Source organism: Candida orthopsilosis, assembly GCF_000315875.1.
Source record: "Candida orthopsilosis Co 90-125, chromosome 5 draft sequence".
NCBI lineage: Eukaryota > Fungi > Ascomycota > Pichiomycetes > Serinales > Debaryomycetaceae > Lodderomyces > Lodderomyces orthopsilosis.
In genome coordinates this window covers 1,232,792-1,248,783 of record NC_018298.1, presented here as the reverse complement: position 1 = coordinate 1,248,783, position 15,992 = coordinate 1,232,792, and the positions used below count along the sequence as shown (strand labels likewise).

General features: G+C 39.0%; 10 protein-coding genes across 10 annotated transcripts; 5 read left to right on the top strand and 5 right to left on the bottom strand. All coding sequences in view use genetic code 12, as the record gives it.

The window, feature by feature from the left end:
* Positions 1–663: 663 nt before the first annotated feature.
* On the bottom strand, positions 664–3,249 carry CORT_0E05640 (Znc1 transcription factor; the record flags this gene model as incomplete). The annotated part of the gene is made up of 1 exon (XM_003870230.1): positions 664–3,249. One exon carries the CDS (start codon positions 3,247–3,249, stop codon positions 664–666), a length of 2,586 nt encoding a protein of 861 aa, XP_003870279.1.
* A 608-nt stretch (positions 3,250–3,857) lies between these two features.
* Positions 3,858–6,170, top strand: CORT_0E05630 (Nat1 protein; the record flags this gene model as incomplete). The annotated part of the gene is made up of 1 exon (XM_003870229.1): positions 3,858–6,170. One exon carries the CDS (start codon positions 3,858–3,860, stop codon positions 6,168–6,170), a length of 2,313 nt encoding a protein of 770 aa, XP_003870278.1.
* Positions 6,171–6,216: 46 nt separating this feature from the next.
* On the bottom strand, positions 6,217–6,849 carry CORT_0E05620 (hypothetical protein; the record flags this gene model as incomplete). The annotated part of the gene is made up of 1 exon (XM_003870228.1): positions 6,217–6,849. The coding sequence occupies one exon, from the start codon at positions 6,847–6,849 to the stop codon at positions 6,217–6,219; it is 633 nt and encodes a 210-aa protein (XP_003870277.1).
* Positions 6,850–6,943: 94 nt separating this feature from the next.
* Positions 6,944–7,639, top strand: CORT_0E05610 (hypothetical protein; the record flags this gene model as incomplete). Its single annotated transcript, XM_003870227.1, has 1 exon — positions 6,944–7,639. One exon carries the CDS (start codon positions 6,944–6,946, stop codon positions 7,637–7,639), a length of 696 nt encoding a protein of 231 aa, XP_003870276.1.
* A 27-nt stretch (positions 7,640–7,666) lies between these two features.
* Positions 7,667–7,831, bottom strand: CORT_0E05600 (Nce101 protein; the record flags this gene model as incomplete). The annotated part of the gene is made up of 1 exon (XM_003870226.1): positions 7,667–7,831. One exon carries the CDS (start codon positions 7,829–7,831, stop codon positions 7,667–7,669), a length of 165 nt encoding a protein of 54 aa, XP_003870275.1.
* Positions 7,832–8,170: 339 nt separating this feature from the next.
* Positions 8,171–8,704, top strand: CORT_0E05590 (Gis2 transcription factor; the record flags this gene model as incomplete). The annotated part of the gene is made up of 1 exon (XM_003870225.1): positions 8,171–8,704. One exon carries the CDS (start codon positions 8,171–8,173, stop codon positions 8,702–8,704), a length of 534 nt encoding a protein of 177 aa, XP_003870274.1.
* A 331-nt stretch (positions 8,705–9,035) lies between these two features.
* On the bottom strand, positions 9,036–10,433 carry CORT_0E05580 (Inp54 protein; the record flags this gene model as incomplete). The annotated part of the gene is made up of 1 exon (XM_003870224.1): positions 9,036–10,433. One exon carries the CDS (start codon positions 10,431–10,433, stop codon positions 9,036–9,038), a length of 1,398 nt encoding a protein of 465 aa, XP_003870273.1.
* Positions 10,434–10,580: 147 nt separating this feature from the next.
* On the top strand, positions 10,581–12,098 carry CORT_0E05570 (Prp9 protein; the record flags this gene model as incomplete). Its single annotated transcript, XM_003870223.1, has 1 exon — positions 10,581–12,098. The coding sequence occupies one exon, from the start codon at positions 10,581–10,583 to the stop codon at positions 12,096–12,098; it is 1,518 nt and encodes a 505-aa protein (XP_003870272.1).
* Positions 12,099–12,259: 161 nt separating this feature from the next.
* CORT_0E05560 (Rib2 protein) lies at positions 12,260–14,017 on the top strand (the record flags this gene model as incomplete). The annotated part of the gene is made up of 1 exon (XM_003870222.1): positions 12,260–14,017. The coding sequence occupies one exon, from the start codon at positions 12,260–12,262 to the stop codon at positions 14,015–14,017; it is 1,758 nt and encodes a 585-aa protein (XP_003870271.1).
* Positions 14,018–14,047: 30 nt separating this feature from the next.
* Positions 14,048–15,724, bottom strand: CORT_0E05550 (Rim21 protein; the record flags this gene model as incomplete). The annotated part of the gene is made up of 1 exon (XM_003870221.1): positions 14,048–15,724. One exon carries the CDS (start codon positions 15,722–15,724, stop codon positions 14,048–14,050), a length of 1,677 nt encoding a protein of 558 aa, XP_003870270.1.
* Between the last annotated feature and the right edge of the window lie 268 nt (positions 15,725–15,992).

Below are 15,992 nucleotides of genomic sequence, written 5' to 3'. Positions count from 1 at the left end.
TTTTGCACCTCAATTCACTGACAACCTTTGATGTAATGTACAATTTAGTGTATATATATTTGATTAATAAGGAGTTAGATTGAACAGTAGAAGCTCTAAAATCCGCATACGGTTCAATTTTTTTTTGTTCTCCTGGTATTAAGCTCACAAACAGTTCGTCAGTCATGATAATCTAATTTTCATAGAACTAAAACGTTTATAAGAGCACGACTAGAACAATAGATGAAAGCGGGCTTTAGTTCGTCCCTTGGCTTCTTCTAGAAGTCTATCTTCGTATACACAGCATCAATGGCTAAAACCTATAAAAAGGACCATGTATTCTGCCTTCATTGAATTACAAAAACGACATACAGAAAACACGGAACCTTTTGTAAGTGCCGAAAATATTCCGAAATCTCATACTAATGTGGTCCAAACTCTTTCTAGTGCATGTTTAAATCCCGGATTTTATTACGCGTATTGTGTCTAGGAGTGAATGACCATAGGGGTGCAAAGCCTCAATTTCTTCTCGATACAATAGAGGGGCATACGAAACTGTTGCAAATATCGTTTCTGCATTGTAAATAAGAGATGCACCCTTTCTTGGCTGAACGACACCAAATCAACACCAAATAGTTTTTATAACTCGTATACTCTACACAAGAACTAAATAAAAACTCCCCATCAATTATTCAAATCGTAGTTGAAAAACCCCGACAATTCACTAATTTCACCAAAAACAAATTGATTGAAATTTTCTTCATTCATCAAGTTATCTAAATCAACCATTTCTGTCGCAGGGGGAACTCCAGATTCAAAATTATACTGATTTCCACCCGTTTTGTTAGTCGGTTGATATCCACCAGTGTAATTGGAAAATAATGGTTTGGCGGCATTATTGTATGACCCAGAAGAAGAAGATGATGTAGCGGATGCAGTTTGATTGTGTAATGTATCAGGACTACTCGATCCCAACTCTGAATTTGATACCGGCTGAAAGATTTCTGGATACTTTGAGTACAATGACTCGATGTGTTCTCGTAAACCAGGTCTCATTCTGTAAAAGTACACATTGGCCTTTTTCTCCATAGTGTCAATCAATATTCTTAAAAATGACAGACTCACCATATCACAAAACATTCTCTTATTATCGAGATTTGTTGACTGAGTACCTTTATAAGCGAAGAAGTTTAAGGAAGCGTCAATCAATAACAAGCAGTCATAATACGACGAAGTCTCCGTTGGATATACTAAACAATTTCCCAACACACTCAAAAATGCGACAAATGGATAAAATAGTATAAATGGGAAACTAGCATCATCAACTTTCCATAAGGAATTCGGATTCGAGACTGATTGTAATATAGACCTCGCAGCCTGGAGGGACTTATTACCATAAGGTAAAAGCCTATCGTCCTCAATGTTGAACTGTTCAAGAAATGGAACTCTATTCACTGAAAGAATATGGGCATGGAAAGACAAGTGGAACAGAAGAACATGGAACTTGAGTATTCCTTCATCACAATCAAACATAGACAACACAAAAGGGTGGTCTTTATGAGGTTGTACAATTTCTGGATCTATCAATTGTGCCAATGTCTTCATATCGTCGTTGATTTCGTTAATGACAGTAAGGGTCCCTTGTGTATTGATACTCGAAGGGAGTTTTGAGTACAATTTGTAGTAACTTTTTTCTTTGATTCGGGTCAACATGAGCAAGAAATGAGCAAAATAAAACACTGCACCTTCTCTTTTCAAATTCTCAATTAATTTCGGTGCGTTTCTTTCGTAATCAGGGTTTAGAAACAAATCCCTCGGCACAGATATAATACAAGGGTCAACCTCACTCAAAGTAGTCACATCTTCATTATTTATCAACATTGGTTTCCCACTTTTGTAACTGATCTCAACACTCATATATTCACAGAATAACCACATCTTCCGGCAAGCTAAACCTGAGTCACGGTCTTTTTCTTGCAACACTTCAACTCGATGAAGTCCTAGTTCTTTGGCATATCTCCCCAAAGTACTCACAATTGTGTAATTGACATGGAAATCCGATATGAACGATTCCTCAATAATCAAACTCAACAATGCAAGGCCCTGAAGTGATATATACCCTTCATTATTCTTCGAGACATAATCATAGTCATGCATAGCATTGTCAAAGAATTTTGTACGAAGCTGTTCGGCGTCAGGTATTGTTAGTGTTGACAAATTCGGATGATGCGAACCAATGATTCGTTTGGGTGACGTGAATTTGGATAACGACAAGACCAAAGCTGAATTCATTAGTAAATACTCACTGCGTGTGATACTCGTTAACATTGAATGGTTGTTGGTCGAAATTGCATAGTAATACTTGTCAAAAAGACTTTGAATTCCCGCTAGTGGACACACAAATGCACCTATGCAAAATTTACGGTAATAAGCATCTAATAGCTCCAGATATAGGGCCTTCTGTGTTGGTGAAAAATACTGTTCAAGATGCTGCAGCAGCCTTTGTCTATTCAACAAATTTGTAGATCGATCAACTGCATTAGTCAAGACCAAAGGAACACTTTTCAAGGGAGCATATAATTGTTGGTTTACCAAGCCTGCCTGCGATCCCTGAAGACGCTCTTTCATCCACCCAATAGAACGCGCAGAAAGTGTATGCATTAGCGAGTGAGCACCACAGTACTCAGCAATGCGTTTCATTGCTTTCTTCGCCATGCATTCTTTATCTTGTATACATGATTGAGGTCTAAGCATCTCCTTCATGGATTTTGGATCAGTGGTAAGACTTTGCTCTTTGAAGGGGGAACCCTCTGTACTTACATCTCCCATATCTTCATCCTCGGAACGCTCGTCGCTCATATTAACACCCGAATCTTGTTCTGCAGTCAGTTCCCGATTTCTGGACATCTGAGTGAGAATTCCCATCTTGTCTTGAGGATCCAAATTCGACACTAGTTTGGTGACAAGATTTTCCAATACATTTATTCTCGTATTCAATTCTTGAACGGTTTTACCCTGCCTCGAGACTTTACCTTCCTTTTTATACGGTTTTCTAATTTCGCTGCTTACTGAGCTTACGCGTTTTTTCCTTTCTTTCGGTACAAACGAATACACACATTCACGTTTGCGACTTATACATTTTGAACATGGTTCCTCGCCATCACATTTGGATTTCCGTTTTCGGCAATAGTCGCAGGCGACTTTCGTTCGAATTCTTCTTTCACCATCTTGGGTATACTCTGGATTGAGTGTATGGTGAATATCTGCCATTTTGTGGATGGTTAGAAGTTGAACCTTGATAAACCACAGTTGAGTTGTACTTCAAGGGTTTTGGGGTTCGTAATAATTTTCTTTTGTTCGTTAAATTTAATCTAATAGACCAAAGAGGTTATATGCAGGCAATCAAACCATTTTACTCCGTGTGTATTATATGCTCAAGAGGAATGACGAAGAGGTGGAAAGTAGCTATTGGGTTCTTAGCAAGTGGACGATAGTGCATTGCTGATAACATACACTGTAGAAGAGGGAGATTTTCAAGCTCTGTTTAAAGATAAATATGTGCAATGCCTTCATCGACAGACACTGGATTGGCAAAAGTCAGGTATTCAACCCCATTGACACAAACTAGAGCATGTTGCTTATTCTATCTGAGTGATAGTAGATAGAAAGTTGTGCCACGCAAGACTCAATAGAATTTGCTCTTTTAAGCGTCATCTCTCTAACTGTTCGTAAATCCTATCATAATGTGATGTTGGATTTTGTATTGGCCACAGCTATTCAAAAATTTTTTTCTGCTCTCTGTCTGTCAAAGATTGAATTATCCATCAACACCTCAACAATTAAACAATCGGCCAGACTTCAGCGACTGTTATTTTCCAATGGTACCGAAAAAAGCTACTCCAATCTTTATTAATAAGGAAGATGGCAACTTCAGAGAAGCTTTGAAATTGTACGATCAGAAACAATATAAAAAAGCTTTGAAACTCGTGGATGCAAATTTGAAAAAGAATTCAAATCATGCTGAATCATTAGCATTGAAGGGATGTATTTTGCACTTTACTGGAAATAAGGATGAAGCTGTAACGTACATAAAGAGAGCCACTAATAAAGATTCGTCGAACTATCTTGTTGATCATTTGGTGGGATTGTACTATCGTGCATTGGAGGATTACGTAGAAGCTGCAAAGTGGTTCAAAGCAGCAATGGATAATGGGTCACCCAACAAACCCATATTACGTGATTTGTCGTTTATGCAAGTACAGAATCGTGACTTTAAACCTTTGACTGATTGCAGACAACAGTACTTGGAACATGCTCCTGGATTCAGGGCAAATTGGACGGGTCTTGCCGTTGCTCAACATTTGAATAAAGAGTACACAGGGGCAGTGGCTACACTCACCAAAATAGAAGGAATCATAAAGGAACATTTAACAGAAAATGATATGTACGAACATGGGGAGGCGATCTTGTACAAAAATCAGATAATTTCTGAGTCAGGGAATATTAGCAAAGCTTTGGCGGTTTTGGAAGAGGATCTTGATAACATCAAAGACCACTTGTCGTACTTGGAATACAAAGCAAAGTATCTCCTTCTATTAGATCGCAAGAAGGAAGCATCTGTAGTTTACAGAGAGTTGTTGAAAACTAATCCTGACAATATGCAATATTACATCATGTTGGAGTTGGCATTGGAGACAAACACAAAGGACCCAGAATTGAGAGTCAAATTGTATGATAAGCTAACTTCATTCTATCCAAAATCCGATCCACCAAAGTATTTGCCATTGACGTTCTTACCCGCCGAGTCTCCGTTGTTTGAACAGAAATGCAAAGATTACATCATTCCCCAACTTTTACGCGGAGTTCCAGCCACTTTTGTAAATGTGAAACCCTTGTATGCCTATGAAGGAAAACTCGAGGTTATGGAGAACATTGTTATCAAGTTCCTTGAAGAGGAAGCTCCAAAAAACCCGAATCCAAGTGTCACAGTATGGACCTACTTTTACCTCGCTCAACATTATTTGTACAAGGAGGATTTGGATACCGCGTTGGAGTATATTGACTTGGCAATTGAGCATTCACCTACCTTAGTTGAATTGTACATCATCAAAGCTAGGATTTTAAAACACAAGGGGCTTTTTGGAGAGGCATCTGAAGTCATGGATACTGGAAGAAAACTCGATTTGCAGGACCGTTTTATTAACTCCAAAGCAACAAAGTATATGCTCCGTGCCAACAGAGTTGATGAAGCCGTTGATTGCATATCGTTGTTTACAAAACTTGATGAAGACGCGGTGAATGGGTGCAAAGACTTGCATTTGATGCAAGTCAATTGGGTATTGATTGAAAGTGCTGAAGCATACACAAGATTATACCACGAGGAAGAGACTAAACTCAAACTGTCTAATTTAGATAAAGATGGCGAGGAATACAATTCTTTGTTGGAAAACGTTGCCATGTACAAAGGATTAGCATTGAAGAGATTTCAAGCAGTTGTTAAAAATTTCAAGACGTTTTATAATGATCAATATGATTTCCATTCATACTGTTTAAGGCGAGGAACTCCTCGTGATTATATCGATATGTTGAGATGGGAAGACAAAATCCACGCTACTCCAGTTTACATACGTGCAATGGGGGGATTGTCTGACCTTTACTTTGAGCTCTATGAAGAACAACAAAAGGAGAAATCACAAGAAGCCAACGATGATGTAAAGATTAAAAGGAATGGCAAAAAACAAAAAAAAGGAAAGTCAAACAAGAAGAAGCTGGACCAAGCAGCCAAAGTTGAAAGTGAAAAAGATGATCAAGATCCTTTTGGATTGACTCTTCTTCTGGACTTGAAGCAAACCGATTTCATTGAACAGTTATCGAAGCTCGTCGAACCTTTGGCAACCGAAGCGCCAAATTCGAAATTGACATGGGAGTTGCTTTTCAAAATCTATACCATCCAAGGAAAATACGTGTTGGCATTACAAGCACTCAAGAGTTTGGATAAAGTGTTGAACAAGGAAGGGTACAAGAAACTTCAGCAAATCAGAGATAAGGTCGTCTACTTGTCTGAGGTCAGTAAAAATGACACCCAAGCCAACCAAGCCATTGTGAAAGTTGTTGAAAAAGGATTACATTCTGCCTTCCCAGACTTTGAGAAGTTATCACCAGAGGAGTTTTCAAAAGTATATAGCGAATAAAGCATAAGAACATCTACCCTTACATATGTCACTTCATGTATTCAATCTATGAATTAATCCAATTTTCTACTTGTCCCCTAGCAACACCCCCTGCAAGGTTAAGGGTTTGTCTTCCCAATGGAAAGTAGCTCACTGTGTACCACAACGCCGCCACTAATTGAATTGCGGCAAAAATAATTGATAATAAAGTACTCTTCAAGCTCAAACTGCTAATCAACGTCAAGATTATACTAGCACCAAAGACTATGGTAAAAATGATTCTTGCCGATGAAAACAAATGTACCAAATAAGCCTGTGCTCCTTGTAATACACCGAAACTGATGAGAAAGAAGATCAGGCCCAAGGACCAAAGCAAAGCAAACTTTCGTGGTTTTAAACTCAAAACCGGAAACAAAAAGATACAAATAAGCCAACAGCAAAGTGCACCAGCAAAACACAATGCGAATACAAGCATCCTGTCCCATCGAGATAGTTCAAACATCCCAGGTTCTGAGGTCACGTAATTGTCATCATCCTCCAAATACACTGACTGACTGCGAAATGGATTTAGTTTTTGAAGTCTAGTTTGAAACGAATTGGAAGAATCGGGTTGGGTAGCTGGAGGGGGCAAAGGAGCACCGTCACTAGTAGGGTTCTGACTTAATGGCGTATATTTCAGGAACGATTTAAAAAATGACATTGAGATGATAGGATGAATAGAGTGGTTGTCTTATGGGATTTATTGAGATCCTTTTTGTTTTGCTCGGCTCAAAAAAATCTCATGCGTCTTTCTGATGTTAAGCCAACTTCATCCAGCCACAAGTCAACCACCAAAGTGTCAAATGTCTGCCCCATCTACAGCCGTCGAAACTCTTGATCCAGAGAAACAATTTGTTCAAACCTACGTGCAATTGATGGGATTGTCTGAGAACTCACCACCCAGTCAATTCTACTCAACTCATGATTATGACAAGTTGCAATCACTAGGACCAAGTTTGCCAAAATTTACCTACAAATTTCCTACATCAGTGGGCAATAAAGCAGAAGGAAAAAGTACAGTTAAGTTGAAGTTCAAATCAATCAAGCCGCCATATAAAATCTCCTATGAATTTGACGCATCAACCACGTCAACTATATATAAAATCAAGTCAAGATTGATTAATGATGTGGACAATTTGACATCAGCAGGTATAACCCCAAAGGATGTGAAATTGATGTTAAAGTCTAAAGTCGTTCAAGACACATCTACATTAACCACATTGGTTGGAGAAAATACGGAATTATCATTCAATTGTATCATTACGCCACCAACAAGTAAACAAGTAAATACAATGCCGTCCAAGGCGGAAGAAGAACCAGAACCAGAACCAGCAATTCCAACCACCCTTAGTACAGCTGCTTTGGAGCAAATTCAAAAGATTATAAAACAAGATATAGTCGATCCTGCTAAAGCAGAGGAAATATTCCAAAAATTTAAAAACAGCGTCTAAAGACTGGATGCATAACGTTTCAACAAATTACTTCTTCTCCTTCCACTCGGTAAACCTCTTTATCACCAATTCATTCAAAGAATGGCCCTCTGTACGACCTACCCTTTGCTCATACAAGTAATATGATGCGACTCCCATTCCAACTCCAATGATAGGATCAAGTGATCTCGAAATCAAATATGGATACTGCATTGTGTAGATGTGTCTCTTATACCTTTTTTCAACTCTTGGCTTGAACTCGGCTTATTCGTCTCTTTTATATCCTTAATTGCCGAATTCAGTTACAAATCGGCGGCTCAAGCAGAGAAAGAAAAAAGGGTCGTGCAGTGATGTATCGGTTTGTTCATTGCGCACGAAAATTTTTTCACTGAGAAAGAATTTTCCTTGTGGAATAAGGTGACTTGTATCCTCCTTTTTGATCAAATACTTTATTCTACAAAATATCAATACCAGAAAACTACTTACTGATTAGTTTTTTTGAAATTTGTTGATAAAAGAAGAAGAGGTTGAAGAGTGTTATTTTTAGAAAAGATGGCTGCTGTATTCCCAAGAACGTGTTACAAATGTGGTGAAGCTGGTCACGTTGCCGATGACTGTACTCAAGAAGAAAGATTGTGCTACAACTGTCGTAAACCAGGTCACGAATCAGGTGACTGTCCGGAACCAAAACAAACCACTTCCAAACAATGTTACTCTTGTGGTGATGTGGGTCACATTCAAACCGAATGTCCTAACCAAGCTCAAGGTGCTAAATGTTACAACTGTGGTCAATTTGGTCACATCTCAAAGAACTGTGACCAAGCCCCAACTGGTCAAGCTCCTCCATTCAAGAAATCCTATGGTCCAAGAGGTGGCTCTGCTTCAGGCACCACCTGTTACAAATGTGGTGGTCCAAACCATTTTGCTAGAGACTGTCAAGCTGGTAACACCAAGTGTTATGCTTGTGGTAAACCAGGTCACATTTCCAAGGACTGTCACTCTGCCGCCGGTGGTTCCAATGCTGGATCAAAAACTTGTTACAACTGTGGAAAATCGGGCCATATTTCAAGGGAATGTACCGCTTAAATAAGGTGAGTTTGTTTGACGGAAGCTTGTATCTGGATGAGACTGTTGTGATGTTTCTTTTGTAATGGTACCTCTTGCTTGTTGCAATGGGTATATGTTACAAAACACTTTATCGATAGGTTGCTTCTATTGTTTATAGTTGTTTTAGTGAGTTATCAAAAAATAAAATTCAAACGGGTATTAGTTTTGGTTTAGAAAGATGTAGAGGAAGTGGTGCTTTATATATGAAGTTGATTTAACTACAAGGGTGTTCCCGTTTGTATCATATATTGGTATATAAATGTGAATGCTTTTTGTGCACATGACACCTTACTGGTTTTAGTTCTCAACCTCAGAAAAATCGATAAATTACCCAAAGCAAAAGAATAACTGTCAACAGGAATATTCTTCCTTGTCTTGCCAGTCCCAACCATAGACTGTATCCAATAACAGTGTTTGAAATAGGCCGTATTAAAGTTTGAGTGATGCCATCGAATGTTGTAGGTTTCAAGTAGATTGTGGTTGGCCCGCTAACTACATTTGAGCTCCGTTCAAGTGCTTCAAGCGGCGAAAATCCATCCAAGGCTACATCCGACCTCAAGCCAGCAGGTAGAATTTGTAAACAGCCTGACAAGGGTGATATAACCAGCTTTGGTGGAACGAAAGGAACAGTCATTTCGAGATACACTGGACGATGGTCAGATAATAAAAGTGAATCCAATGAGTCGTAATTCTTGACTTCAGGTAAATAATAGCGTACTCTTTGGTCATAGTTTGATTTACTGGAACCGGGCAATTTCAATAATTGTTGGCCAAGATTGTCTTCTCCAACTTCTTCATACGACGAAAGGTATACTATCCGATCACACCACGATGGAGACCTCTTTGTGTTGTAGATTGCAGTGTTTAAGTGGAATTTATATGTTGGTGGGAATGTTATTTTACCCTCTGAAAAGTTTTGTAGAACATCACCATTTCTCATACTCGTTTTCAATTCATCGTACTTATCAACTAAGTTTTCAATCTTTTTTGAATACTCTACATCTGTAGCAGAAACATCAATCAATGAAAGTAATTCTTGGCCTTCTGCAGTGGTTGCAGAATAATTTTGAGTAGTTCTATAGTTCATGTCACCCATAACGAAAACATGATTTTTGGGCTTTATTAGTCCATAGCCATCTCCAAAATTCAACGATCGCATGATATTATATAGGTTTTTGTTTCTTTGGAGGTAGTAGTATTCGCCTTCAAATGCATTCAAGTGAACCGTTGCAAATGACAATTCCACAAAATTTGTGCTATCGAAAGCTCCATCGGGATAATATGATACCCGTGCTCCGACTCCCCCTTTTAAACTTGAATAAGCGTAACCACAGCTAGTTGTTGCCGTCCTCGCGTCTTTAAACTTCGCAGCATAAGGTGTTACGATTATCATTCCGATCGCTCCCACAAAAGTCAGTGAAATAGTCAGAAAGCCTGTCGGTTGTTGGTATTTCTCTTGAAGGGTCAGTTGCAACATTTGATTAAGATTGATTAGTTTGGCACTTGCAGCAGATGGAAAAAAGCCATCCAACACGGTACAAAACTCTTGAAAGCCAAACACATAAAGAGACGACAATTGGTCAGGTAGAATCAGGAGTAATTTAGATTTGAAAACCTCATGTATTAAATTTTGCTGATTGCAATTGTACGTGAAAAAGAATAAGGGAATTGGGTCTTTGATAGTGTGCATATTTGACGTATTGGGCATTGTTACTGATTGTCTGTGGATGGGAGGGCTTGAGTTTACTTCATGTGCCGTTTCATATCTGTTCGCGCATATTTGTTTGCTTCATCACAAAACCTTTTTCCTTCACAATCTGCATCAACTCGTATCGATTAAATCTTTAACCTACGAATGAGTGATTCCCTAGAGTTACAAAGATCAACCTTGGAGAATCTTGATGCTATTGAGGATGCATTATCTCGAAGGTTTTTAAGAAATCCAGGTCTCCTTCCCAAAACGTTACGTCCTAAGCATGGAAATATACTAACTGAAAGGAATAGAGCATACACTAAACGATTATTTCGTCTTCAACAGCATGAATTGAAACAATTTCTGGATGAGTATAAGAAGTTGTTGAAACAATCCATTGCCACGTTTGGGACTGACTCAACTACAATTCAACATGAACTCCAAAACATCAAGGAGGATGACTCATTTGAAAAGTTTGATAACTTGATCGCTCCATTTATAAATGATACTGATGAGGGCCTAGTAGTGCGAGGAACACAACTGAAATACTCATTATTTGGTAATGCTGATCCAAGAGATGTCAAGGTGAAGTTGAAAAAAAGAAAAGGCAAAGAAATCACAATGGTAAGAAGAAAAGGTTTGTTAAGTACAGCGGCTTCTCATTTACTGGATATCGAGATTAATGATATTCTTGACTTAAAACAGTTTCATCAGTATTATAACGAGAACTTCGTAACAAACGAGATTCCCTATGTGCAATATTTATACTCCTTTCAAAAGTTTCCTTATGAAAAATCTAATCACGAGGGTTATCGTCCATATTTGAAGTCCCTTTATGTATTTTTGGAACAAATGCATGCACAGTTATATCCATTGGCGGACTCTGATCGTATTCACGAAGAAATTGACAATAGTTTTGACGGGGAAAGCTCACAAGGCACCGAAACCACTGTCGCCGAACTATATTGTGCTGTTTGCGACAAACACTTTGCTACTTCAACCGTTTACAAGGCTCATCTTGATAGCAAGAAGCATTTAAAAAAGGCTTCTAAGGTTAGTGAAGCACCAGAAAACAAGAAGAAGAAACCCAATTCTTGGTACGAACAAGCAATAAAGGTGTTGGCAAGGCATCTAGAGGAACCTATTCACCAAACAGAAAAGTACCTGGTCCTGTCTGAGAGAGCTAAGTTCAATGAGGAGCAAGATCAAATTGATATCGAAAACGAGTATACGGAAGTGGACGACAGTGGTAGATCCGATTCCGATGAAGATTCAGGCTCAGATTCAGAAACTGATGCTAATCTATTCAAGAATCTACCTTTGGGGAGTGATGGTACGCCAATTCCTTATTGGCTTTATAAACTACAAGGTCTACATAAAACCTACACGTGTGAAATTTGTGGAAATGTTGGATACAAGGGTAAACAAGCATTTGAAAGGCATTTCAATGGCTCTAAACATCAAAAAGGTTTGCAGCTATTGGGAATTGCTGAAGATAACTTTCCGCTCTTCAAGAATATCTCACTAATTGATGAGGCCCAGAACTTGATGCAAAATATAAAAAGAGAGACAAGGATAAAACAGAGTGAAATACATGATGCGATAGAAGTAGAAGACAAACAAGGAAATGTGATGAGCTATTTAGATTATTTAGATTTGAAAAAGCAGGGTTTAATATAAGTATACAATGGCTGCAGTTTTTACAATGGAAAATAAAAAGCTCGATATCTTCGTAGACTTGCTTTTCGCGATTGCAAAAATTTTGATCTGGACCATTTTCGAATTACGGATATCTTTACACCACATCCCAATCGATCAAACTGTCCGGAATACTCAAAAAGATGTCTTTAAATGGTGCCTCCTCTGGCATCAAAAGAAGCGGTTCACCTTCACAAGGTTCTAATTTACAGCAACGAGCTTCCAAAGTCCGCGACGCCCAAGGATTCAGATTACGTCAACAGGAAAGAGATAAATCCGAGAAAACTGCATTTGACCAAATGGGAGGAGCCAACAATACTGACAACACTTTAGTAGAAGGCAAGACGATTGCCGAAGAAGAAGCAGAAGGAGCAAAATATGTCATAGATGGGAAGTTGAGGAGAGTCACGCCTTATTATTTCACATATTTAACCTATTGCAAGCTTCGTTGGAGAGATCGAACGTTGTTGGATATATTCACCGATGAGTTTAGGGATAGAACACCAGAGGCATACAAAAAGGCAATTGAAGGTGGTATGGTTAGTATAAATTCGAAAACTGCCAACTTGGAGACTGTTGTTCGAAATGGTGATCTTATTAGTCATAGAGGTTTCAGACGCGAACCTCCAGTTAACGCAGCGCCTGTGAAAATAGTTTATGAGAATGATGAATTGCTTGTTATAGATAAACCTTCCGGTATCCCAGTTCATCCCACTGGCCGATTCCGGTACAACACCATAACGAAAATTCTACAACATGATATGGGCAAGACAGTGCATCCTTGTAACAGGTTGGATAGATTGACATCTGGGTTGATGTTTTTGGGGAAAACTGCCCAAGGATCAAATGACTTTATGAAGCAGATTAGGGATAGAAACGTGTCGAAGGAGTATATTGCTAGGGTAAAGGGAGAGTTTTCCACCCATAACCTTACTATAGACAAGCCATTGTATACCTTGAGTCCTAAACACACGTTGAACGTGGTTGACGAGGAAAAAGGGAAAGAAGCTGTAACAGAGTTCAAACGTGTATCTTACGATCCAACCACTGACACCAGTGTGGTAAAGTGCCATCCTTTGACTGGAAGAACGCACCAGATTAGGGTCCATTTACAATATATAGGTCACCCAATAGCCAATGACCCAATATACTCCAACACTTACGTTTGGGGAGATGAGCTCGGAAAAGACGGAAAGGCAAATTATGATGAAGTGATTTCTAGATTGGATACTATTGGGAAAACTAGGGCAGCGTCAAGTTGGATACATCCTGAGGAAGATGGTGAAATTCTTTCCAATGAAATATGTCCACACACTGGCTTGCCATTATACACGGATCCCGGTTTCAATGATCTTGAGCTATGGTTACATGCGTATTCGTATAAAGCCGACGACGGATCATGGGCTTATAAAACGGAATACCCAGAATGGGCTCTTGAAAACAGCAGAAAGTTCATGGTTCAAGCATTGAAAGAAGCTAATAAGTGTGGGGAAACGCAAACACAATTTAATGTTGGATGTGTCATTGTCCATAATGGAGAGGTTATATCAACTGGTCATTCTAGAGAGCTTGAGGGTAATACCCATGCTGAACAATGTGCATTGGAAAAGTATTTCGAAAAGACTGGAAAGAGAAAGGTGCCACAGGGAACAGAACTATTTACAACTATGGAGCCTTGCTCATTTCGTTTGAGCGGTAACCTTCCATGTGTACAGCGAATCTTGCAGACGCCCGGAATCAAAACCTGCTTTGTTGGAGTAGTTGAGCCTGACATTTTTGTAAAGAACAATACATCATACAAGATACTCGCTGACTCTGGTATAGCGTACGTGCACATTCCAGGTTACGAAGACGAATGTTTGAAAATTGCAAAAAAAGGGCATGACAAAATTGATACATAGTCTATAAAGTTATTTTAAATTGAGGCAATGTCAACGTTCTTCCTCCTGGCTTGAAAGATCGACAACAACCTCTTTCTTAGCATATACATAAACATTTCTTCTGTTTCTGCTAGTTGTAGATGATGCCGTGTTAAACTCTGGTGGACCTTCGCGGGCAGTTCGATCCACACTAGATCTACCTCTAGCAACATTTGAATGAACTCTGGCGTCAATTTCTTCGTCAAGATCAACATTATGAGGGTCTTTCAGCCGACCAGTGAATGAATGTGTCGACACACTCACTGATCTGGGTATAGCAAAACCAGCTGCTATGATATTATCCGTGAGTGTCAAGAACGCTTTCTTGGAAGCCTGTAATGCATGTAAGACCTTCTTGGCAGCTGAAAATTCTTTGGCCTCGATGTCAGAACTAACATGAATCAGGGTAGTGCCCAGTGAGTTTAAATCTCTTCTATCTTGAGTAGCTTCTACATCATTAGGATTGCTTGAACCCGGGTCATCTTCATCGCCATCCTCCTCCTCAGGCATTTGTTCCTCAACAAAAAGCTCGAACCTGTCAAGCTCATAAGATTCGTCTTCATAGAATCGTCTTCCAAGAACACCTTCCTTTTCCTTCGCTCTCATGATAAGATTAAACTTGTTGCACCATTCCCACGGGATAACAACGCCTATCACGTAATTAACCACAGAGAATATCTCCGATAACTCGTATATAAATGCATTTGACACATCTGCAATGAAAAATGCTACTGGACTGTAAATCAAGATCAATGTGAGGAGTGTCAATAACCAAATACGACGATTGGCTATTATGATTTGGATTTTACTGATGAAGTAAACTGTTATAATGGCAGCATAACACAAGGCCATAGCAATCCGCACCAAATAAATAAATGCAGGTAAAATATCCCCGGCTTCGTTGTTTACATCAAAGTAATGAAATTGTGAAATACCCCAAATCACCTGTGACGTTAAAGAGGCTGCACAGCCGACATAAAATGTGAGACGTTTATCCTTTTGTCTCTGAAACAATCTCATTATTATCTGTACTTGATTAATCTGGAGAAGTAAGACCACAATCAAGTCGATTATATTGACAGCTTTGTTTTCGTTTATTTCATTCAAGACTTTAGCACCATGAAGATATCCTTCTCTCTGTTGCAGGTGAAGAATAATGATTGATTTTATGACAACGACTAGAATGTAAACCGATGAAAGCAAAGTTGATAATTTCAACAACCACGATGGCTTAATGGTATAGTTTGTAAATACAAAGATGGTGAGAAACCATGTGATGACTGCCAGTACGGCTATCGCATAAACGATGGACACTACACTGTAACTGAAAGACCCTCGAGTGTTGTGATGTGTAAAGTTGGCCCATGACTCTGCGACAATAGGAAGGGGCTTTGTAAACTTATCAATAACTAATCCAACATTAGTGTTCAAAACAGGTATGGAGTCCCGATAGCAATTCTGTACGTAATGAGCTTTCAGGATATACTGTACTGGATAATTTTGGTTATGCGATATGATCATGCCCTCATTCAACTTGATTTCTTCACATGAAGGATACGGTTTTCCTTCCCACCATGTGTTTTTCCAATACATAGCATGCGCTGGATTTAATACGCTGGTACTGGTGAACTCGTTAATAATAGGCTGCTTCTTGTAAATCCGATCAGTCTTTTTCTTTTTTCTCTTCATGCTTTACAGCACCCAGGTCACTCTCTGATGGCATAGCCAACTGATACACACAAATTGCATGAGACTGACGATCATCATCCTAGACTTGCAAGGAGAGAAACTTTAGTGTGGTGGTAAGGGACACTTCAAGCAAATACCACTGAGGGGAAAGACAATATTACATACATAGAGTAGGGAAATACCTCCACTTACACCACTTCAACTCACAACTGTTACAACTTCATCCATTGGTATATCGATGGGGTCACAGTAGTTACTCCCCCTCTCT